Genomic DNA, 24,267 nt, shown 5'->3' on the forward strand with positions numbered 1-24,267 from the left:
GTAGGTAGTGTTTGTGCTTATCCCTCATTGTCTGTAGATAGTGTTTGTGCTTCCCCCTCATTGTCTGTAGATAGTGTTTGAGCTCATTGTCTGTAGGTAGTGTTTGTGCTTATCCCTCATTGTCTGTAGGTAGTGTTTGTGCTTATCCCTCATTGTCTGTAGATAGTGTTTGTGCTTCCCCCTCATTGTCTGTAGGTAGTGTTTGTACTTCCCCCTCATTGTCTGTAGGTAGTGTTTGTGCTTATCCCTCATTGTCTGTAGGTAGTGTTTGTGCTTCCCCCTCCTTGTCTGTAGGTAGTGTTTGTGCTTCCCCCTCATTGTCTGTAGGTAGTGTTTGTGCTTCCCCCTCATTGTCTGTAGGTAGTGTTTGGGCTTATCCCTCATTGTCTGTAGATAGTGTTTGTGCTTCCCCCTCATTGTCTGTAGGTAGTGTTTGTGCTTCCCCCTCCTTGTCTGTAGGTAGTGTTTGTGCTTATCCCTCATTGTCTGTAGGTAGTGTTTGTGCTTCCCCCTCATTGTCTGTAGGTAGTGTTTGTGCTTATCCCTCATTGTCTGTAGGTAGTTTGTGCTTCCCCCTCGTCTGTAGGTAGTGTTTGTGCTTCCCCCTCATTGTCTGTAGGTAGTGTTTGTGCTTCCCCCTCATTGTCTGTAGGTATTGTTTGTGCTTCCCCCTCATTGTCTGTAGGTAGTGTTTGTGCTTATCCCTCATTGTCTGTAGGTAGTGTTTGTGCTTATCCCTCATTGTCTGTAGGTAGTTTGTGCTTCCCCCTCGTCTGTAGGTAGTGTTTGTGCTTCCCCCTCATTGTCTGTAGGTAGTGTTTGTGCTTATCCCTCATTGTCTGTAGGTAGTTTGTGCTTCCCCCTCGTCTGTAGGTAGTGTTTGTGCTTCCCCCTCATTGTCTGTAGGTATTGTTTGTGCTTATCCCCCATTGTCTGTAGATAGTGTTTGTGCTTCCCCCTCATTGTCTGTAGATAGTGTTTGTGCTTCCCCCTCATTGTCTGTAGGTAGTGTTTGTGCTTCCCCCTCATTGTCTGTAGATAGTGTTTGTGCTTCCCCCTCATTGTCTGTAGATAGTGTTTGTGCTTCCCCCTCATTGTCTGTAGATAGTGTTTGTGCTTCCCCCTCATTGTCTGTAGATAGTGTTTGTGCTTCCCCCTCATTGTCTGTAGATAGTGTTTGTGCTTATCCCTCATTGTCTGTAGATAGTGTTTGTGCTTCCCCCTCATTGTCTGTAGGTAGTGTTTGTGCTTCCCCCTCCTTGTCTGTAGGTAGTGTTTGTGCTTCCCCCTCATTGTCTGTAGGTAGTGTTTTGCTTATCCCTCATTGTCTGTAGGTAGTTTGTGCTTCCCCCTCGTCTGTAGGTAGTGTTTGTGCTTCCCCCTCATTGTCTGTAGGTATTGTTTGTGCTTATCCCCCATTGTCTGTAGATAGTGTTTGTGCTTCCCCCTCATTGTCTGTAGATAGTGTTTGTGCTTCCCCCTCATTGTCTGTAGGTAGTGTTTGTGCTTCCCCCTCATTGTCTGTAGATAGTGTTTGTGCTTCCCCCTCATTGTCTGTAGATAGTGTTTGTGCTTCCCCCTCATTGTCTGTAGATAGTGTTTGTGCTTCCCCCTCATTGTCTGTAGATAGTGTTTGTGCTTCCCCCTCATTGTCTGTAGATAGTGTTTGTGCTTATCCCTCATTGTCTGTAGATAGTGTTTGTGCTTCCCCCTCATTGTCTGTAGGTAGTGTGTGCGCTTCCCACTTAATGTACGGACAGAGTGGGGCCCTGATGATTCTACGCCCTGTGTCTATCTAAGGGCCAGACAAAGGAGCCACAGTTAGTTACTCTATATGGGACATAGGGTGGGGAGAGAGCAGGTGTATTGTCACCCTTTAAGCGAGTCCTGACCTGCCTATACTATTATACCTGTGAGCAGCAGCTGTTCCTGTGTTGTCTGCGGTTATGAGTCGGATCAATTTGCCCCTATACATTTATTCAGGCTATGTTTTGTGTTTCCTCATTTAGGGTGAGGGAGCTGAACTTAGATCTGTGCCTATGGGCTGATCGTAGGGTAGCCTATGGTGTGGTATGAATTGGGTGTGTGTGTGTGTGTGTGTGTGTGTGTGTGTGTGTGTGTGTGTGTGTGTGTGTGTGTGTGTGTGTGTGTGTGTGTGTGTGTGTGTGTGTGTGTGTGTGTGTGTGTGTGTGTTTACGTTCACGATGCTGTCTTGAACTCTGCCCACTGTATCTACCCACATCATCTCGGCCTCCGCCTCTGCTCCACTCCGATAAGCTTCCACTGTAAATGGCACACATTCATCTGATAAAGGTTCAGGTGACAGGGGTATAGAAACATGTTCAAAATAAACCTTGAAAGACTTGAGATTCAACTTGATTTGAGAAAACCAGAGAGAGTGTGTGAAGTGAATAGTGTTGACCTGGCTCTGTTTTGGCAACAAAGAGTGCAGAATGATGGGCGGCAGCTCGACTCCCCAAAGAGTAAATGTGTTACCCAGTAGAATAGTCCCTTTGATCTCTCCGGGGTCAATGTTGCGTGCCAGGTTCTTTACCATTTGAAGCGCAAAATGGAGGGTGGTTTGTGTAGCTCAGAAACCAGTTAAATGAGATACAGTAGCCTGCACGTAACTCAGAACTTTTTTGTTGATGTTGTGAAAATTGGGTAACTACCGTAGCAAAGGTTGGGTTATATTACAGAAGCATAGCATCCGTATCCAAGCATTCCTATGGTGTTTGCTCATGAGTGAGTGGAGCGTCTTGGCTGTCAGAGTTGTGTGACTTACTGTGCCTCAGAGGAAGAGAGGCAGCAGATCTATTACAACATGCACACTCACACACACTCACTCCAGTACACTCAGTGCCTCAGGAGAAACACAGGAGGAGTCCAAGCTGAGTCACTCGGGCTTTACTTGGCTCAGTCAAGTGGGTAGGGACAGGTATCCACTACTATTGTGGTGTAATCTAACCTCATATATGGCCACAGGGGTTTAAAGTTGATCCTCAGGGCCAGGATGTAATCCATATACAGTGCATTCAGAAAGAATTCAGACCCCTTGACTTTTTCCACATTTTGTTACGTTGTAACGGCGTTCGTCTGTTGAAAGAGAGTCAGACCAAAATGCGGCGTGGTGGTTACTCATGTTCTTTAATGAAAATTAGACGATACATGAAATAACTAAATATACAAAACAACAACCGAACCGCGAAAACCTATACAGCCTATCTTGTGACAACAAACACAGAGACATGAACGATCACCCACGAAACACTCACAGAATATGGCTGCCTAAATATGGTTCCCAATCAGAGACAACGATAATCACCTGACTCTGATTGAGAACCGCCTCAGGCAGCCATAGACTACGTAGACACCCCACAAACCCCTAAGACAAAAACACACCACAATAACCCATGTCACACCCTGGCCTGACCAAACAAATAAAGAAAACACAAAATACTAAGACCAAGGCGTGACATACGTTACAGCCTTATTCTAAAAAAAATGTTTTACCTCAACAATCTACACACAATAACCCACAACGACAAAGCAAAAACAGTCTTTTAGAAATGTTTGCACATTTATTAAAACTAAACAACTGAAAAAAATCACATTTACATTAGTATTCAGACCCTTTACTCAGTACTTTGTTGAAGCAACTTTGGCAGCGATTACATTCTCGAGTCTTATTGGGTATGACGCTACAAGCTTGGCACACCAGTATTTGGGGAGTTTCTCCCGTTTTTCTCTGCATATCCTCTCAAGCTCTGTCAGGTTGGATGGGGAGCATCGCTGCACAGCTATTTTCAGGTCTTTCCAGAGATGTTCGACCGGGTTCAAGTCCGGGCTCTGACTGGACATTCAGAGACTTGTCCTGAAGCCATTCCTGCATTGTCTTGGCTGTGTGCTTAGGGTCGTTGTCCTGTTGGAATGTGAACCTTGGAATGTGAACCAGGTTTTCATCAATGATCTCTCTGTACTTTGTTCTGTTCATCTTTCCCTCGATCCCGACTAGTCTCCCAGCCCCTGCCACTGAAAAACATCCCCAATGCACGATGCTGCCACCACCATGCTTCACCGTAGGGATGGTGTCAGGTGTCCTCCAGGCGTGATTCTTGGCATTCAGGCCAAAGAGTTCAATCTTGGTTTCATCAGACCAGAAAACCTTGTTTCTCATGGTGTGAGAGGCCTTTAGGTGCCTTTTGGCAAACTCCAAGTGGGCTGTCATTTGCCTTTTACTAAGGAGTTGCTTCCATCTAGCCACTCTATCATAAGGGCCTGATTGGTGGAGTGCTGCAGAGATGGTTGTCCTTCCGCAAGGTTATCCCATCTCCACAGAGGAATTCTGGAGCTCTGACAGAGCTCCAATCAGGTTCTTGGTCACCTCCCTGACCAAGGCCCTTCTCCCTCGATTGCTCTGTTTGGCCAGGCGGCCAGCTCTAGGAAGAGTCTTGTTGGTTCCATACTTCTTCCATTTAAGAATCATGGAGGCCACTGTGTTCTTGGGGACATTCAATGCTGCAGAATTTATTTGGTACCCTTCCCCAGATCTGTGCCTCGACACAATCCTGTCTCAGGGCTCCACAGACAATTCCTTCGACCTCATGGCTTGGTTTTTGCTCTGGAAAAAGAAAAGGAGACGCGCACACTCTAGGAGCTCCGATGCAATAATTGAATAACCTTTTAGGCAACGTTTCCACAGACAAGCTGTCTTCATCAGTGTATAATGACAAACACTGCGAGTCACTAGTTTATATAGTGTCAAAGGACACACGCAGGTGTCTGTAATCATGGTCGGGTGTGGCCTGATATCATTGGTTAATTCTCAGATATAAAAAGAACATACAAAAAATCATAAATGAATAGCATGCGATCATAGATACAATTTGGCTACATAGGCATACAAATATTTACAATGAATAGCAAAATCACAATAATCACAAGAATGACTTCAGATCAAAGTCTACTTTGAGACCGAAGGGAGCAAGGGTCTTTAAATGAATGATCCAGGCAGCCTCTCGTTTTAACAATACATTGACGAGGTCACCCCCTCTCTTGGTTTTTGCTCTGACATGCACTGTCAACTGTGGGACGTTATATAGACAGGTGCATGCCTTTCTAAATCATGTCCAGTCAATAGAATTTACCACAGGTGGACCAATCAAGTTGTAGAAACATCTCAAGGATGATCAGTGGAAACAGGATGCACCTGAGCTCAATTTCGGGTCTCATAACAAAGGGTCTGAATACTTTTGTAAATAATATATTTCAGTTTATTTTATACATTTGCAAAAGTAAAAAATAAACTGTTTTCACTTTGTCATTATGGGGTATTGTTTGTAGATTGAGGATTTTTTATTTATTTAATCCATTTTAGATTAAGGTAGTAATGTGAAAAAGGGAAGGGGTCTGAATGCTTTCTGAATGCACTGTAGACAGTATACTGAAAGTAGCTATCCATTACTCTTATAAGTGAGCATTCCTCATCTTTGTTTTATCTCAAGCAAATTTGATGTCATTACTCACAGGAATATTTGTTGTACTTTTTTACTTTAATAAAAAAGGGTGAGTTATTACAACAATGACATCATTCTAGATGATAAAGGTAGGGGAACTCAGACTCCCACACTCACTTGAAAATCCTCCTTAAACATACACCTTTGTAGAGAGTAGGCAGGTAAACCTGAAGTAGAGTGTCTGTTTTCTCACAACTCTCTCTCCACATACCAGACTTTGTGGTGGAATTCTCATTTATGGAGTCATTTATGGGACATTCCTTACGCCTCTCCGACCTCACCCATTCACCTCATTGCGCCCTTACCCCTTTCATCTCACCCCCTCTTCACCCACACCTCTTCTTACCCCTATCACCTATAACTAACTAGACCTGCAGCATGTAAACAAGCAGTGCTGAGAACCTTAAGCCCTTGCCTGCAGAGGAATGTGGGTAATGTCTGCCAAGGGCTGTGGCTCTCAGGCAGAGAGACTACAGGCCCAGTGACCTCTCTCTCTCTCTCTCTCTCTGTGTGGAGACCAGGAAGGGGGGTGGAGTTCATGCCAAGTGTCCATTGTTTTACACCAGGGAAGGGAGAGTGAGGGGGGTGGAGCTGAGAATGAGTTTCCATGTGTCTGAGACATTCTCTGTGCTGTTTTCACACACTTCCAGTCACCTACAGGAGCCGATCTGTTCCTTCCTAAGTCAGTACAGTACAGAAATACAGGCCAAGGATGCCGCAACTAGTGCCCATCACTCCACCTGACCAGAAGCTGTTGGTTAGACAGGGTTCTAGTGGACACTATAGTTTCTCCTTAACATACAGGTGAGCAGTTGGCTCTGAGACTGGACCAGCTGAATGAAGAGAGGCCAGCTGAATGAATCTTCCCTGGCCAGGCTGTGGTGTGGTTGGAGGGTTTGGCTGTTCCTGTGCTCCTAGGTTACTTGTAGGTCGCCTCTGCACTCTGGGTTTAAATTAGGCCTGTCCCTCCCATAAACCCCCAAGAAGCTACAGTATGTGTTGGGTGTGGTCAGGATAAGGGTTGTACGCCTTATTCACTACATGTGTTACATACATTTGACCCAGTAGATGAAGTTGTAACAGCCTTTCCAGTGACTGGGTGGGCTAGTTAGTTGTTTGATATTAGTGTGTAAAAGAACAAGCCACGCAGGAGGAGTCATGTAGAAATGTACTCAGAAAAAAGCCTCAGGCAACTAAAATCATTTTAGAAATGAACTGCATGCGCTTTTCATTGTGGTTGTTAAAGCATTGTAGCTCTGCTCTGAGAATTGCATAAATGGGTACCATGTTGGCTGATGCAAGACAACTTTATCAGACAGCGAGCCTCCCCACAGTCAAACACCACCACAGAGTTAAAACATGAATTAAGCCATATTACACATTTATAACCAAATAAACCCAGGAGACAGCGAGCCTCCCCACAGTCAAACACCAAATGTGTTTTCAATGTGTTTATTGATACTTATACAACAGGTTATCTGACACTGCATGGGGTGGTTGTCGTAACGGCAGCATGGGAAGCTGCTGCTGAAATGATTCAATTCCATTCAAATAACTTTATTGACTCGCTGTGATCAGCGCCAGTAGAGAGAAAGTCAACACACACCAGTGAATGAGAGTCAGTACCAGAGAGTGATTTCTCCCTAGCTAGAACCCAACCCAGCCTCATGGCTAACAGAGGGCCTCCAGATGGAACAAGGCTTTAATGTGTGTTTTTGATTCAGCTTTTCCTCGTCCAGGCCAAACTTTTACATAACCCAGTCTGTCCTACGATGGAACAGATATGGACTCCAGGTCACTATAACCAATTGCTTGACCAGTTTGGATTGAAAGGTGAGAATGCAGTTGAACCGGAGTTTTCGTGTAGAGTTCTCACATCCCATTTCCTGGTTACTGATGATGTCATATCACCTCTGGCTATGAACACCTTGAACTGTGTGAGGGTGGCTCACATAGGCCTATGCAGAGCTTCGAAAGCTTAGAAATTGCTTGTGACATTCTGATTTTATATATAGGTTACATGTGGTTGTGACAGATCGGCAGGTGTTATTTGCATATACACAACACACACACACACACACACACACACACACACACACACACACACACACACACACACACACACACACACACACACACACACACACACACACACACACACACACACACACACACACACACACACACACACACACACACACACACACACACACACACACACACACACACACCGCCACCACCATCAAGGGCCACACGTTTTGTTAAAAGGTTGGTCCGAGCGAACGCCTGCTGTTCCACCCATTCATCTGGGCGTATGTCAGTCTAAAGTATCTTGATGTCTTTGGTCTGTATTTTTAGTTTAGTTGGTCCTGGAGCTCTGGTAAAGCAGCATGTTGCAGGGAAGGAAAATAAGAAAGCTAGCTTCGCTGTGCTGCATGTTCATTGAGGTAAGTGGCAGGCAGATGTTATGTTGTCTCTTTAGGATGTGTGCATTTCTGGATTCATATGGATTATTTGATGATGAGTGACTAAGGAAAGAAAAGTATGAGGAGGCAGGAGGAGGGAAGCAAGAAAGAAATAACTAACTATGGCTTTCACTTCATTGGAGTGAATGTAATGGTTTATCTCTACTTATTCATTGTATTCAACAAATCAAAGGGGGACCACGGAGAAGCCGGTGGAAAGTGTAGGTTGGGAAGAGGCAGAGGAGGTGCGACGACGCGAAAGAGCAAGAAAAAGCCCTGCTAAGATCAGAGCCTTGTCTCCTGTGTATACACCTTCGTTTGAGGAGTACATGCTGCACATACTTCCGTCTCCTGATTACAAACCAAGTAATCTTACTTAGAGGTCTTCATGCTCTCTTGGGAACCTTGAGGATCTTGAAATGGAGTCAGTCGGCAGTGGCGAGCACTCAGAAGTTGAGCCGGTCCAGGATGGTAGAGGTGTGGTAGAGTCTTTCAGCGTTTGCCCTGAGAATCCTACCAGAAATGATTTTGGACCGTTAGGAGTGAGATTTTTTTAGAAAGGGTTGAATCCTGCTTTTTGGCCGACCCATATTTTGTGTCGAGCTGGGTAAAGGAAACTGGGAATGGTTACATCTGTGAAGTTGTCGAGTAGTGGATTAAAAAAAATATTATGTGTCCGCCTCCCAGAGGAAGTGGGCGCTTTGAGTCACGCGGCTAGGGGTTAAACCCGTGGTGTGCTTTGCTCTCCGGAGCAGGGCGCCTCTGAAAGGGGTGTGGGGTAGCGTTGAATGTAGAGGTGGATCAAATGAAAATGAAGGATCCTAGTGTTTGTGACTTCCGCCATTTGGTGAGACATAGTCACGGTGGCAACGGCAAGACTGAAAATACCCTGTCTGTCTTGTTAAGCTTTGATCCTGAGTTTCTATCTGTTAACCTTAGGATCTTTTTGCTATTCTGTGAGGGCCTATGTTTAGAACCCACTATGGTGCATTAGGTGTCAACTTTGGTGATGCCCATGCAGCTGGGGATACGAAAGTACCCTGTGAAACCGAGTGGCTGAGATTACCAGAATTCTAGTGGGGCAGAAAGTTTCTTATGCTGAGGCAGTGAAGAGAGTATTGGATACCCCAAGGTTGAGTCATTTGACTAGGAGCCTCCAATTGAGCAGGCCTGAAGAGAGAGAAACAGAGAGGATGAGTTTTAGTAAGGTTGGATTTCTTCCGGTTATAGCCGTGGTGATCAACTGCACTGATGGAGCAGACACCACCGAAATATAGATGTGGTAGTTGCAGTAGTAGAGCAATATTTGCGTGTGAGAGATTTTAGTGCAGAAGATCTACAGGAAGTTTTGAGAGAAGGGGTCCAGCTTGCCAAAGTAGTGGGATGGGGTGGTTGGTTTTTGGGGATAGTGTATAGTTGCATGGTAAGATGGTGACGCAATTTAAGTTTGTCCTATTCCTCTTTCCCTTTTTTGGGGGAGGTGACCAAAATGTGCAATCCGCACTCCGACCTGCGTAAGGCAGCACCACAGCGTCTCGTCTGCCGGAAAACCACACGAAATAGAAGACGAAGAAGAAAATAGTCAAAGGTGATTGGATAAGGGACTTTCGACGAGTTCTAGTAGGCGTGTCTACCTAGCGGTTGACAGCGCAGCCAGCGGCTCGATAGTTACTAGAGTGTGAGGACTGCTCAGTAGTTGGTCGAAGGGTGAACGTTGGAAAGTATTCGTGCTTTTTGTGGTTCAAAAAACAAGTTTGAGAAGGTGTAACCCACTTTATTATCTAGTTGTTGATTTGCGGCTGTGGTCTGCTATTCGTTTTTCATTCGTTTTTTGATGCTGACAAATTTGAAGATATTAGTTTTCTCCTCAAATGACGTGGACTAGCACCATGAGTAGTGGTTACAGTAGTTTAGAGGAGGACTCCGAAGAGTATTTTTTCACTGCCAGAACATCGTTCTTTAAGAAGCCTTCAGGGAAACCAACCCAGTGCAAGGTAAATTAACTTGAATTCATGCCAACGTCTCACCTGGTAGTTACTGTGTTTTGTCGTATGAAGTTCCCAACCTGTTGCTAAACAGCTAACGTTAAGGAGCTACCAGTTTCGCATGCAGTCTGCTCGACAGTATTTTCAACGTAACAAATGGCAGGCAGGCTGGCTAGCCATTCCATTAGCTACCGTTAGCTATCAATTATTTGCTTAGGCTAAATCCATATTGGTTTGCCAGGCTTCATGGTTTAGATTTGAATGGAGCAAATCTGATGGTCAGCAATTATACCCATAATCTGAGTGGCACGTGCAGCTAATATATTTCAGAACCACGTGGAATCATACTTTGATAGGATAGCCACTTAAAGGCCCCTAACACTTCATCTTTTAAACTATAGGCAATAATTAAAGTGTATAGTTGCATTTTATACTGTGGAAGAGTTGGTTAATTGGAAACGTACATGCCACGAGACCTTTTAGTCTCTGATTGGGTTAAAGCCCATGACTTCCTGACTGGGGTATGGATCTCATAAGTAAGGTCAGTTTGTGCTCATCAATACTGGTTTGTCTCAGACTCAAGACTCAACATATAATGTAACAGTTTGTGTCCTGTCACACACACAACTGCATTCACTAGGTATGTGGTGTGTGAGCTTTCAAACCCTTCTCAGCCTGACCTCTCATATTTCCATATGATCTTGACAATCATATTCCATTGCCTGGCTGCGGACAATGTGGCCCATGCAACACACACACTATGCCATGAAGGGACTTGCCCAGTAAGCATAATGCGCTCTGCCCCCACAATGGTGTTATTGTAGGTGAAATGTCAAGCATAGTCTCTCATAGTAGCTCCTTTAGTTAACCCTCCAGCAGCTCAAATCCTGCTGGGTTCTATTCATCAAGCACTTGTGAATTACTTAATGCATTCTTTTAAATGTACTGTACTTCATGACGACATCAGTTACGCAACTGCTGCTTGTTTCAAATATGATTCATTGGGTTTAGATAACTCAATCCTTTCCCTTCTGACAGCACCACCACCAACATACAGCAGTTAGGCTACCAGTTGATGATAAACCTCAGAGGGTCTAGTTAGGCTAGTTTGTTACTTCTCCTGAGTCATTCCATAGCAATGTCTCCCCTTGAGCAATGGTTTTTGTGATTTAGATTCTGTTGGCCTTAGCCCATGTTTAATCAAGAGTGCCTGTTCATTGTGGTGTGTCTTTACAAGTCGAAGCTTCAGCTTCAACATGCCTCTAGTCTTTCTGTTTACCCCTTAGCACCATGGACACTCAGGGGAAATGGAGTCTCAAAATGCTCTGACCCTGCCTGGGCTGCTGGGAAACAGCTGCAATAGACAGACTGCTTCTGAGTGATGGGGCCTCATAACCCTTCTCAGCTAGTCTCTGTGTCTCCAGAGTAGCTAGCTAATACTGTGGACTACTCAGTAATTCACAGCCTTCTCTCTCTGTATATGGAAGGAGAGGACCCTAGTGGGTCTGTAGTGGAGCCATGTCATAGTTATATTGATGTATAGTACATTAATCATAGTAGTAGGTGTGTTTAGTATGAGTTTGCAATATTAGTTATGGTATTGTTTTAGTAGAGTTGGGTTGGAGCCAGTGAATCAGTTGGCTCCAATCTAACATGACAGCTTTGTAGGAGGAGAGGGCTGCTGTTTGTTTCTCTGCTCCAAAGTCAACAACGGCAGACGCTTTCATAAAATGATCACCATGCATTATCTCCTCGGACAGTCTTCCTGTATAAAACGCAAAATATGGGCTGCCTTGGTCACAGAGGGCTGTTTGTTGGTTTGAGTGAAGGACAAGCGGTCCCCATCTGTGGTTTGTGTATTTTTGAGTGCTGTACAACAGTAATGCATTTCTGTCTTTCTCCTTGAGTGCACTCTGTTTCCAGATGGAGAGGAAGGGAGAGAAACCGCTTAGTATTGGTCTTCCTCAGACATCAGAAACATATGCTCTGTCCGGACCAGAGGATTCCCCAGAATACTACAAGGATAGGAATCACACCCATGGTTTCCAACTGTTTCTGTGGTAGATGTAGAAGCTGCTTTAGCCTCCCTTCCAGTCTCTGTTGGTGGGAAAAGGCCCCTTTTAGTTCAATCTCAGTCCTGTAGGCTATATTCCTGTGAGAGTACAGGAGAGGGGCATTGATTGCAGAGGCAGTGCCCCCATACCAATTCAGATAGGCTGGGTTTGACTTGTCTATGACATCACCTGACTGCATGGTGTGCAAACCCCATGTCAGGACCTTAATCAACCACACAATCCGTTAACACACCCTCCCTCACGCGTCTCTCCCCCTCTTCCAACGCCACCCCAGTTTCCTCAGCTATTGTGTTGCAGTTCCGAAAATGTTCTCAGTTTTGTATCCGGTTCTCTTCTGCTGCCACTTTCAGTCCAAGTTGTACATCATTACTAGAGCTGGGACTAACTTCCTTGACATTTTTAGTATTGTGGCAAGGAAACACAACATGAAAGGGATTTAACTTCGTAAGGAAATCAGCCCTAATGTTGGAAATAAGCAGCATTATGTTGTCATTCAGAGTCACGTGTATTTATTTTCCAAGCTATAGCATGCACTATTTTACATACAGCCACACACTATTTTACATACAGCAGGTTTTTAAAGGACCAAAGAGTTTGGTCTGCTTCGTGTTTTCATTTTTGCTATGGAAATAATATTGCAATATTTGTATCGTCCTGGCCCTAATTATTACAGTATCACATTTACCACAGTTCCTCCATTTTGTCCTGTTTGTCATCTTGCTGTAGGACTTGCATGTTTGTTTACATTTCCTAAGTACGTACAACAAACCTGTTCTCCAGACCCGCTCTTCCTCCTGGGCTGTACTGTGCTAGCGTTCGCTTAGAACTAGCTTTTGGGGAGTGGAAAGGGTCTGAGTGAAAGAGAAGACCTCCAGGAGCCCCAGCCAATCTCTTACTCACAGTAGAACCTTCAGTCTGCTGTGAGTTTACATAACGGCAGCCAGACCTCTCCAGACGCCTGTTCCAGAAGGAGAGCTCTCTCTGCTGTTCAGAGACGGGGTGTCAATTTTTTTTTACTGCATACTGACATCTCTTTTAGCGTGTGTCTGAGCTATAACCCTTCTGACTTGAGGCTTCAGATCTGGAGATGAAGACAGTTTGGCAGTGGTACACCCAGTCTAGACAAAATGTATGGTCTGCTCCAGGGAGATCTCCAATAGATATGTGTAATTAACAAGTTGTGTGAGTGTAACTACTTAATGTCCGAGCGCGGAGTGCGTGTGTTTAAACTGACTGGGGCAGTTATTACATTTGTTCCCTCATCAGCCTTACACACAGCCTTTCGTGTCTGTTTCGATATGGCGTGTTGATGATAGGAAACTGAATAGAATAATTAAGCCTAAGCAGTGGCAGAGGGCTCGGGGCACCACCTTGAGGTACAGACTGTTTGAAGAGGAGTCCCTGAAGCTTTATATTCACAACATAGCTGACCCTCAACACCGTTCAGCTCAACTCAGCTGTGTGTGTGTGTGTGTGTCAATGGGTGCAATGCGTGCAATGCAGGCCTGTTTCCTTCCTGCTGTGGTGAGTTTTGTTCTGCTGCAGAAAGGAGAGAATGTCAACAGTTTCTCTGTTTTCATACTTCAGCTAAACCGAGCAAGGCCCACACAGCACACTCTACCAATCCAGCCCTCGCTGCTACTGATAAAAATTAAAAGAAAGAAAAGACTGATATGGAAACATCCTTCTTAGTTTAGAAATGCAAAACGGGTCCTATGTCATCTAGCCTATATATCAAACATGTTGAAAAAACACTGCTCTGGAGGTGGGTTTTACTGCAGGGAGTTGGTATGGGTTTAGGCTACTTTATGATCAGTCTTGCTCTGTTATGTTGCTCTAGCATGACCTGCCTGCACGTTACTTAAAGCCGTTTTATAACTGTCTGCTGCTCTAAGTGTTCTGTTCCAGAGGAAACAGCACTCGCAGTCTAAACATACACACAGAGCAGGCTCATGATTACCTTTCAAAGACTGCCTGCGTCATGAAGCAGATGAGGTGTTTAACACTGGACCCGTGTGGGTGTACTCGACTTCTCGTACATGTACAGCCACATCAGTCATGGAATGGAAGCACTCGATGCTAGATCAAATTTCCAGACCTACTGAACTGTATCACATGGTCATGTCCCATCCTAGCAAGACCACAGAACAGGTGGTCTATAAGACACACACCACTTCACTGTCTGTGAGAGAATCCCCCTTTTCTCTGGACAACAAACTGTCATTATCCTGAATAATGCCCTGTAATGGAACTACCGAGGCCCAATAGGAGCTGATTTTTACTCATAGGTCCCAGAAGACACCTGGTCTACAGATGGATATTACACACTAGGAAGGGCATCCAGGTGGTCATTTAACTGATGGGTCGGCCACCACCCTCTCATTTCCCCTGACAAGGTTCAGAGGTCAACTGGTATAGATCAGAGGGTTGTGGGTCACTATCTTCGTGGGTCCCTGCCTGCTTATGCTGTTTCTGGGAACAGTTAGAGAAACTGGCTGTGGCTGTAATTACTGTACCACCATCACACACACTACACGTCTGCACACATTACACTACGCACAAGCTCCACACACACCACTGCACACTATGTGAGAGGAGAGCGAGAAGGGGAGAACATACCAACAGTATAGAATGTATCGGGTCTAGTATCTACTAGCTACATTTTAAATGTATCAGCTGAACATTCATGCCACTTGTAGGTCCATGGAAGAGGGAGTGTAACATGACGTCTTGATGAGATGAGGTCAAGGTATTAGATTGGCCATCACATAGCCCTGACCTCAATCCTATAGAACATTTGTGGGCAGAACTGAAAAAGCATGTGTGAGCAAGGAGGATTACAAACCTGACTCAGTTACACCAGCTCTGTCAGGAGAAATGGGACAAAATTCACCCAACTTATTGTGGGAAGCTTGTGGAAGGATACCCAAAACGTTTGACCCAAGTAAAAAAAAATAAAGGCCATGCTACCAAATACTATTTGAGTGCATGTAAAACTTCTGACTTACTGGGATTGTGATGAAAGAAATAAAAGCTGAAATGAATGTCAGGAATTGAAACTGAGTTTAAATGTATTTGGCAAAGGTGTATGTAAACTTCTAACTTCAAATGTACATGTAGGTAGGGGTAAAGTGACAGATAATAAACAGTGAGTAGCATCAGTAAAAAATATATATTATAAAGTGGGGGGGGGTCAATGCAAATAGTTCAGGTAGCCATTTGATTAATTGTTCAGCAGTCCTATGGCTTTGGGGTAGAAGCTGTTAAGGAGCCTTTTGAGTCTAGACTTGGTGCTCCGCTACCGATTGCCATCCGTGGGCTGTACCCACTACCCTCTGTAGCGCCTTATGGTCAGATGCCAAGCAATTGCCATACCAAGTTGTGATGCAACCGTTCAGGATGCTCTCGATAGCACAGCTGTTGAACTTTGAGGATCAGGGGACCCATGCCAAATCTTTTCAGTCTCCTGAGGGGGAATTGGCGTTGTCGTGCCCTCTTCACGACTGTCTTGGTGTGTTTGGACTGTGATAGTTTGATGTGGAAACCAAGGAACTTTAAGCTCTACACCCGCTCCCCTATTGCCCCGTCAATGTGAACGAGGGCGTTTTCAGCCCTCTTCCTGTAGTCCACGATCAGCTCCTTTGTCTTGCTCACATTGAGGGAGAGGTTGTTGTCCTGGCACCACACGGCCAGGTCTCTGACCTCAGCCTATAGGGAGGTCTCATCGTTGACTGTGATCAGGCCTACCACTTGTTGTCAGCAAACTTTAATGATGGTGTTGGAGTTGTGCGTGGCCTCAGTCGTGGGTGAGCCGGGAGTACAGGAGGGGACTAAGTATACACCCCTGAGGGGCCCTTGTGTTGAGGATCAGCATGGCGGATGTGTTATACCTACCCTTACCACCTGGGGGCGGCCTGTCAGGAAGTCAGGATCCAGTTGCAGAGGGAGGTGTTTAATCCCAGGGTCCTTCATTTAGTGATAATCTTTGTGGGCACTGGTGTTGAACACTGAGCTGTAGTCAATGAACACCATTCTCATGTAGGTGTTCCTTTTGTCCAGGTGTGGAGTGCAATTAAGATTGCGTCAGCTGTTGCTCTTTTGGGACGGTATGCAAATTGGAGTTGGTCTTGGTTTCAGGGATGATGGTGTTGTGAGGCATAACCAGCCTTTAAAAGCACTTCATGGCTACAGTGCTACGGGTCGGTAGTCATATACGCAGGTTACCTTGGTGTTCTTGGGCACAGGGATTAATTATTCCTTTGGATGGCGATTGTGACATTGAAAAACAGATCAAGGTGCAATAACTGGAGTCTTGTATTGAGCCCTATTATCCCTCTCTGAGCCTTAGTCACAGCCCTGCTATGGCTGGTTTCTACAGTCATTGCACTATATAGCTATAGCTGCTGGTCTCCGCCCTGGCTAGTACTGCAGCTGTGTCTGTGTGATTAGTGAGAATGCTTTGTCTACGACTCCTGTCGGAACAGTCCTCCATCAGCCACACCATTCATCTCACACTCCATTATGCATTGTACCACACATGCCAGAGATAGGCCTGTTCAGGTTTCTATTGGAGCTGAGTGTGCCTTGGTCTGTCAACCTCTGTCATGTCCATGTTGTATGGGTTTATTCATGGTAGGAAAAGCAACCACACACCCCCATCCCATTCCCACAGAGTGTGGACCGTTTGCTAAATGTGACTTGTAACCCTATAGGGCCTCTGCTGTGTTTCTGCACCTGGTTAGTGGTCTTAGCGTGCGTTTACTGAGATGCACAACCATGCTATCACATGTTCTTACTTCTATTTTGAATGGATTTAATTGAGCACTTGTTCAGTTTGACATGCTCAGGGTAAATAGAATACTGTCTGGTTCTCAGAACAGGACTGTTGTATGCTACTGGCAGTTATATATCTAATCACACGTGTGTCTATTCATATGTATATGTAACAGACAGACCGGTTGACGTAATGATTGTCACAGGAGAGTAGACTATAGTTAGTTAATGATGAACTGCTGGTTAGCTAGCCGCCTTTAGGCAAATATTAACAGTTTCACTATGAGGCTTGTCAATGTCTCAACTCTCCATACTCCAGGTTGAAAGCCTTTCAACAACGTTGATTTTAAAATAGTGCTGTTTTGATCGTCAGAGTTGAGTCTACAGTTGTAGAGTATTAGCAAGTTTTGACTGCCTTGTAACAGTTAGTACAGTAGTTAGCCCACAGGTTCAGGGTTTGATGTGACAGTCTGTACCATGCAGCCAAGGACCTTGAAAATTAATTTTCTGCTGCAGTTACCCTGCAACCATGCTGACTGAGTGGGCTAGCCTTGTGCCGTTGCGCTTGTTACGCTCTCTGCAGTGTGGTTCCTGTCTGTCTTTGTTAAGTGAGGGTTACAGACATGATAGTTGGTCAATGCTACTCCCCATAGACTAGCTCTATAGGCTAGCTCCCTACCGATTCATACTTCCATGTCAGTTTTCATGATGCGTGCTGTTGGAGTGTTAGTCAGACAAGTCTACTTCCTCCCAGAGTGAACCACATAGTATCACATCTGCTCAGTCATCCCCATATTCCACATACTGTGTGTGTTCTATTGTGTTCCTGTCTCTTGCCACATACACACCTGTTTTTATTATCCTCAATGTGTTGGTCTATAGGAATGTTTTCCATGTTACTGTAATCCATCAGACAGATTGGATTACAATCTGTCTGACGGCCAGGCCTGTTTTTATGTCTGAGATGGAGATCCACTCTAGAGAGAGAAGTGAATCAGAAAGACCGAAACAGTGCTGGGCCTAGTGCTATTTGTTACACTGCATTCCCTATGTGTCTCCTATCGCTCAATGCCATGTCAAATCAAACTTTATTTGTCATGTCTTACCGTGAAATGTGTACTTACCAAGCCCTTAACCAACAGTGCAGTTCAAGAAGAGTTAAGAAAATATTTACCAAATGAACTCAAGTAAGAAGTAACACAATAACAACAACGAGGCTATTTTCAGGGCTACCGATACAGAGACAGTGTGGGGGTACAGGTTGGTTAGTTAATTTGTATATGTTAGGTAGGGGTGAAGTGGTCCTTCTGTAGCTCAGTTGGTAGAGCATGGCGCTTGTAACGCCAGGGTAGTGGGTTCAATTCCCGGGACCACCCATACGTAGAATGTATGCACACATGACTGTAAGTCGCTTTGGATAAAAGCGTCTGCTAAATGGCATATATTATTACTATGCATAGATAATAAACAGCGAGTAGCAGCAGTGTACCAAACAAATGGGGGGGTGAGTGCATCAATGTAAATAGTCCGGTGGCCACTTGATTGATTGTTCAGCAGGCTTATGGCTTGGGGTAGAAGCTGTTAAGGAGCCTTTTGGTCCTAGACTTGGTGCTCCGGTACTGCTTGCCGTGTAGTAGCAGAGAAGTCTGACTTGGGTGACTGGAGTCTCTGTCAATTTTATCGTCTTTCCTCTGACACGCCTATTATATAGGTCCTGGATGGCAGGAAGCTTGGCCCCAATGACCTACTGGGGCGTACGTGTACTACCCTCTGTAATGCCTTACGGTCAGATGCCGAGCAGTTGCCTACCTGGCAGTGATGGACCCGGTCAGGATGCTCTCTGGTGCAGCTATAGGTCTTTGAGGATCAGTGGACCCATGCCGAATCTTTTCAGTCTCCTTAGGGAGAAAAGGTTTTGTTGAGCCCTTTTCACGTCTGTCTTGGTGTGTTTGGACCATGTTCGTTTGTTGATGTGGACACCAAGGAACTTTGAAACTCTCGACCTGCTCCACTACAGCCCCGTCGATGTTAATGGTGGCCTGTTCGGCCTGGCCTTTTCCTGTAGTCCACGATCAGCTCCTTTCTTGCTCACATTGAGGGAGAGGTTGTTGTCCTGGCACCACACTGCCTAGGCTACATACTATCGCGAATGTGTGTGTATTGTGTGGACTTCTCCCCCTGTGGGCCTCTCACATTTGGCTGACAACATGCTGACCCAGCACAGTGGTTTGAGGCATGATGAGTCTTCCCCAGGCAGTTAATGTGAACTTTCAATCATCCCTGTCTCCCTAGGTAACATGTCTGTGGTCTGCAGTGCAGGGTCCAGGTTTCCAGAGCCAGCTAATATCACTCAACAGTTGGAGTATGGGTTATTGTTGGCCTTGGTTCTCAAAGGACTGGCCTACGGTTCTGTTCTGGGAGGTGTCTAAGTGCTGTGAAATGTTCTATTGCCTCACACACTAAAATAGCTACTGATGAACAGAGAAGTCTGCCTTTCATCATGTCACATTTCACCACCCCATGCTTAGTCCCCATTGTTGCAATGCACGCACACAGTGTTGGGTAACCAGCTTTTCAGATGGAAGTGATTGGGGAGGATGGGGTGTGGTAAAAGGCCAAGGAGGTGTGAGGAAGTAGAACAGTCTTGTTATTGGACTACAGCAATGGATTTATTATAGGCCTAGGCTACATGCTGCAGTAATGAGTCCTGTCTGCACCAGTCAGTCGTACTCCGCACACTGATATTAAGCTTGTCTTTTGAAAAACAATAACTATGCTGGAACATCCTGGCAAGAAGCCACTTGGTGTTGAGGGGTGAGGAGTTGAGTTATCAGCACTGTTTTGTGTGGTGAAGCTATACAGCTGTGGGAGAGATGTGTTGGAGGACTGTACTTGGGCTGACCCCGTTTGGGCAATTAGCTTTTGGTCGATCTAAGATATATATTTTTAGTCAAGCAGTTACAATAACTTATTTATGGAACTGAAGCCTGTCGGTGGACTGATCCATTGCAGAGGCTGCACCGATGGCTCTCCAGTAGTACATTTACAGTTAATTCCCATAATTTTGAATCTACAATGTTTGTTTGGTTACTGTAATTTCTGTTAATGGATTCAAAATATTATTAGACTTTTACAGTTTTCATTGTCTCAAACATGTCAGTGAGCGCACAACCTAGGCTACACTTGTGAGAAACACGTTTTGGTGTGTTTCATTCTGTTTACGAGTTAATATATTCATTGTGTTTTGTTTTGGAGCGCTCCTGTCAATGTTGAGTAAGGACACACATCTGATTACACATAGAATAAGTCCTCAGCTACCTGGCAAATGTAGGCTTATAAATGTGCTTGTTTGGGGATCTGATCGTATTTCTGTCTTAACTCACCACCACTAATGAGCTGTGGCGCTTCTTTCATTTTTTCTTCTTCACCTCTAACAACAAGTAAACAGTCTGAGGAACAATTCTCAATGGATGTAAAAACAATGTAGCCTTTTTGAAAAATCTTTCCAGCTCTCACCCTTAACCACTCAGCATGAAAAAAATCAAATACATCTGATCCGGTGGAAAGCAATAAAATAGGCCTAGATCTGTGTCTGTCCGGAGCTCACTGGTGTGGGATAACTGAGGGCCCAGAATATTTTATACAATGCCGAAAGTTTGTTAGCACAAGCTTCCTGCTGGACCAAGTTGATAGCCAATACAATTTTTTTATTTTTTAAATTTTTCTTCCTGCAGGCTGCAATATTTTTATTTATTGGCTTTATGTAGGTTATTTTCACATAATGGCAGTAGAAGTTACTTTCATATTCATATAATTTTCATTTAGAAACATAATTTTATAAAATGACTCTAGATTTTATTAATTGTCTATATATGGAACAATGCATTAAAACATGTATATATAATCTTGGTCGACCGAGAGTTGTCCTGTTCTTTCGAGCAAATGATTGGTCAATGTTTTGAATGTATTTTTCCATACAGACAGAATAAAATCACTCTGAATATTTGAATAAAACCACTACATATGAAGGGCTTGTCTGATGCTTTAAGCACACAGTTTGATTAAATAATTAAGACACACAAATGACTTGAGCCTGATGGTTATGGTGGGTTTTTTTTTATGACGACAGTGTTTAACTGGTGCATGTTGTCTCGCGCGCCTCCCTACTGCAATGAAAAGGTACCACAGCACAGCAAGTGTTTATTGCGCTGTCTGTGCTGAAGCTGCAAAATTATTTCATCCATTTAGTTTCTTGTTTCTGCCTGAAAAGTTCTGTTACTGAAATCCCTCATTTGTTTAGGAAAAACATTCCCTATTCCATTAACCCTTGCTCTTTATGTGAAACGTGTAAGAATTGCATGCATGTGATCAACAGGCTATAGGTCAGTCCCTATCATAATCCCATACATTTCTTATATCAAACTCCAACGAACATGTAATGTTGACAGCAAAATGGATGTGTAGGAGGTGAAAAATAAACTCAAAGGGTAATGTTTACTGGTTGTTTAGGAGAGAAAGGGGAAGTCGGATCAGTAGAAGACATTTGACTTAGTTGTGGAAATGTTGTTTGGCACACAATACTCAGACAATTGCTGTTAGATTACAAGCTCCCTGTGTGATGACATGAACAAATGAAAGATTGATGGATACACAGTAGCCCATTGACATAGGCCTAAATAAGTTACGGTATTAAGACTAAACAGGACGCGCTCTTAGGCTTACAGCTCGATGGTGGTTATACAAGGATACTATACAAAGCCTACTAATGATGATAACATTACTTATTATGATGATCATAATAATAATTGGATTAATGACAAGGAACTCAAGAAAAAGAAGGGTGTAGGAGCGAGCGCTGCCTGCATATTATGTGACAAACAGGTGCTGTCAAGTTACAATATTTTTCTGCCTGTTTGGAACAGTGTAAACAACACTAAATAATACATTCCAAGTAATACCAGTCTCTTCTAATGAAAAAAATTGTATAGCAAAGATGTCAAATTACTTTATCCAACATTTTGCCCTTAGATGAGGCTTGGTGCTCCCAGAATCAGTAGGATATTAAACAAACAGGCAACAGAAGCAAGATCAGTCTTATTTCTGTAGATATACAGATTTGGAGTCACACTCAAAATTAAAGTGGAAAACCACACTATAGGCTGATCCAACTTTGATGTAATGTCCTTAAAACAAGTCAAAATGAGGCTCAGTAGTGTGTGTGGCCTCCACGTGCCTGTATGACCTCCCTACAACGCCTGGGCATGCTCCTGATGAGGTGGCGGATGGTCTCCTGAGGGATCTTCTCCCAGACCTGGACTAAAGCATCCGCCAACTCCTGGACAGTCTGGTGCAACGTAGCGATGGTGGATGGAGCAAGACATGTGCTCAATTGGATTCAGCTCTGGGGAACGGGCGGGCCAGTCCAGAGCATCAATGCCTTCCTCTTGCAGGAAATGCTGACACACTACAGCCACATGAGGTCTAGCATTGTCTTGCGTTAGGAGGAACCCAGAGCCCAAACGCACCGTACCTAATGGCATTCAGGTTACCTCTGGCGAGCACATGGAGGGCTGTGCGGTCCCCCAAAGAAATGCCACCCCACACCATGACTGACCCACCGCCAAACCTGTCATGCTGGAGGATGTTGCAGGCAGCAGAATGTTCTCCACGGTGTCTCCAGACTGTCACGTCTGTCACGTGCTCAGTGTGAACCTGCTTTCATCTGTGAAGAGCACAGGGCGCCAGTGGCGAATTTGCCAATCTTGGTATTCTCTGGCAAATGCCAAACGTCCTGCACGGTGTTGGGCTGTAAGCACAACCCCCACCTGTGGAAGTCGGGCCCTCATACCACCCTCATGGAGTCTGTTTCTGACCGTTTGAGCAAACGCATGCACATTTGCGGCCTGCTGGAGGTCATTTTGCAGGGCTCTGGCAGTGCTGCTCCTTGCACAAAGGCGGAGGTAGCGGTCCTGCTGCTGGGTTGTTGCCCTCCTACGGCCTCCCCCAACGTCTCCTGATGTACTGGCCTGTCTCCTGGTAGCGCCTCCATGCTCTGGACACTACGCTGACAGACACAGAAAACCTTCTTGCCACAGCTCGCGTTGATGTGTCTTCCTGGATGAGCTGCAGTACCTGAGCCACTTGTGTGGGGTGTAGACTACGTCTCATGCTACCACTAGAGTGAAAGCAACGCCAGCATTCAAAAGTGACCAAAACATCAGCCAGGAAGCATAGGAACTGAGAAGTGGTCTGTGGTCACCACCTACAGAACCACTCCTTTATTGGGGGTCTCTTGCTAATTGCCTATAATTTCCACCTGTTGTCTATTCCATTTGCACAACAGCATGTGACATTTGTCAATCGGTGTTGCTTCCTAAGTGGACAGTTTGATTTCACAGAAGTGTGATTGACTTGGAGTTACATTGTTGTTTAAGTGTTCCCTTTATTTTTTTGAGCTGTGTGTGTGTGTATATATGTGTGTGTATATATATTTATTTTAATAATAAAAAATCGACATTATTATTATTTTTTTAAAATCGGTATCAGCCTTTCTTGGTCCTCCAATAAGCGGTATCGAAAAATCATAATCGTTCGACCTCTAATTTTTACATTGTAGAATAGCGAAGACAAATATTCCCAGTTAAGAAGTTTTAGGTTAGTTATTACAGGAATTATGACCAGTCAACTATTTCTCTCAATACCGTTTGTATTTTATGTTCAGTTTAAGTCGGACGTTTACATGCACCTTAGCCAAATACATTTTAAACTCAGTTTTTCACAATTCCTGACATTTAATCCTAGTAAAATAATCCCTGTCTTCAGTCAGTTAGGATCACAACTTCATATTAAGAATGTGAAATGTCAGAATAATAATCATTTATTTCAGATTTGATTTCTTTCATCAACTTCCCAGTGGTTCAGATTTTTTCATACACTCAATTAGTATTTGATAGCATTGCCTTTAAATTGTTTAACTTGGGTCAAATGTTCTGGGTAGCCTTCCACAAGCTTCCCACAATGTGTTGGGTGAATTTTGGCCCATTCCTCCTGGTGTAACTGAGTCAGGTTTGTAGGCCTCCTTGCTCGCACACACTTTTTCAGTTCTAACCACAAATTGTCTATAGGATTGAGGTCAGGGTGATGGCCACTCCAATACCTTGCCTTTGTGTTCCTGAAGCCATTTTGCCACAACTTTGGAAGTATGCTTGGGGTCATTGTCCATTTGGAGGACCCATTTGCAACCACGTTTTAACTTCCGGACTGATTTCTTGATGTTGTTTCAATATATCCACATAATTTTCCTACCTCATGATGCCATCTGTTTTGTGAAGTGCACCAGTCCCTCCTGCAGCAAAGCACCCTCACAACATGATGCTGCCACCCCTGTGCTTCATAGTTGGGATGGTGTTCTTTGGCTTGCAAGCCTCCCCCTTTTCCCTCCAAACATAACAAT

At 44.4% G+C, this 24,267-nt stretch overlaps 1 protein-coding gene across 3 annotated transcripts in view; it reads left to right on the forward strand.

Moving 5' to 3' along the window:
• The window catches only part of LOC123994677 (ras association domain-containing protein 3-like), a 66,858-nt gene that overhangs the window by 25,948 nt on the left and 16,643 nt on the right, over positions 1-24,267 (forward strand). Inside the window, exon 1 of one of the 3 annotated variants that reach the window (XM_046297576.1) lies at positions 9,638-9,975. The exons of the other annotated variants lie outside the window; for them this stretch is intronic. Within the exon in view, the coding sequence (XP_046153532.1) occupies positions 9,853-9,975 (123 nt within the window). The 5' untranslated portion in view covers positions 9,638-9,852. Of the gene's footprint in view, positions 1-9,637; positions 9,976-24,267 lie in introns of those variants that run through there. 3 annotated transcript variants of the gene reach the window in all.

The sequence above is a fragment of the Oncorhynchus gorbuscha genome, linkage group LG14 (assembly GCF_021184085.1).
Source record: "Oncorhynchus gorbuscha isolate QuinsamMale2020 ecotype Even-year linkage group LG14, OgorEven_v1.0, whole genome shotgun sequence".
Classification (NCBI taxonomy): Eukaryota; Metazoa; Chordata; class Actinopteri; order Salmoniformes; family Salmonidae; genus Oncorhynchus; species Oncorhynchus gorbuscha.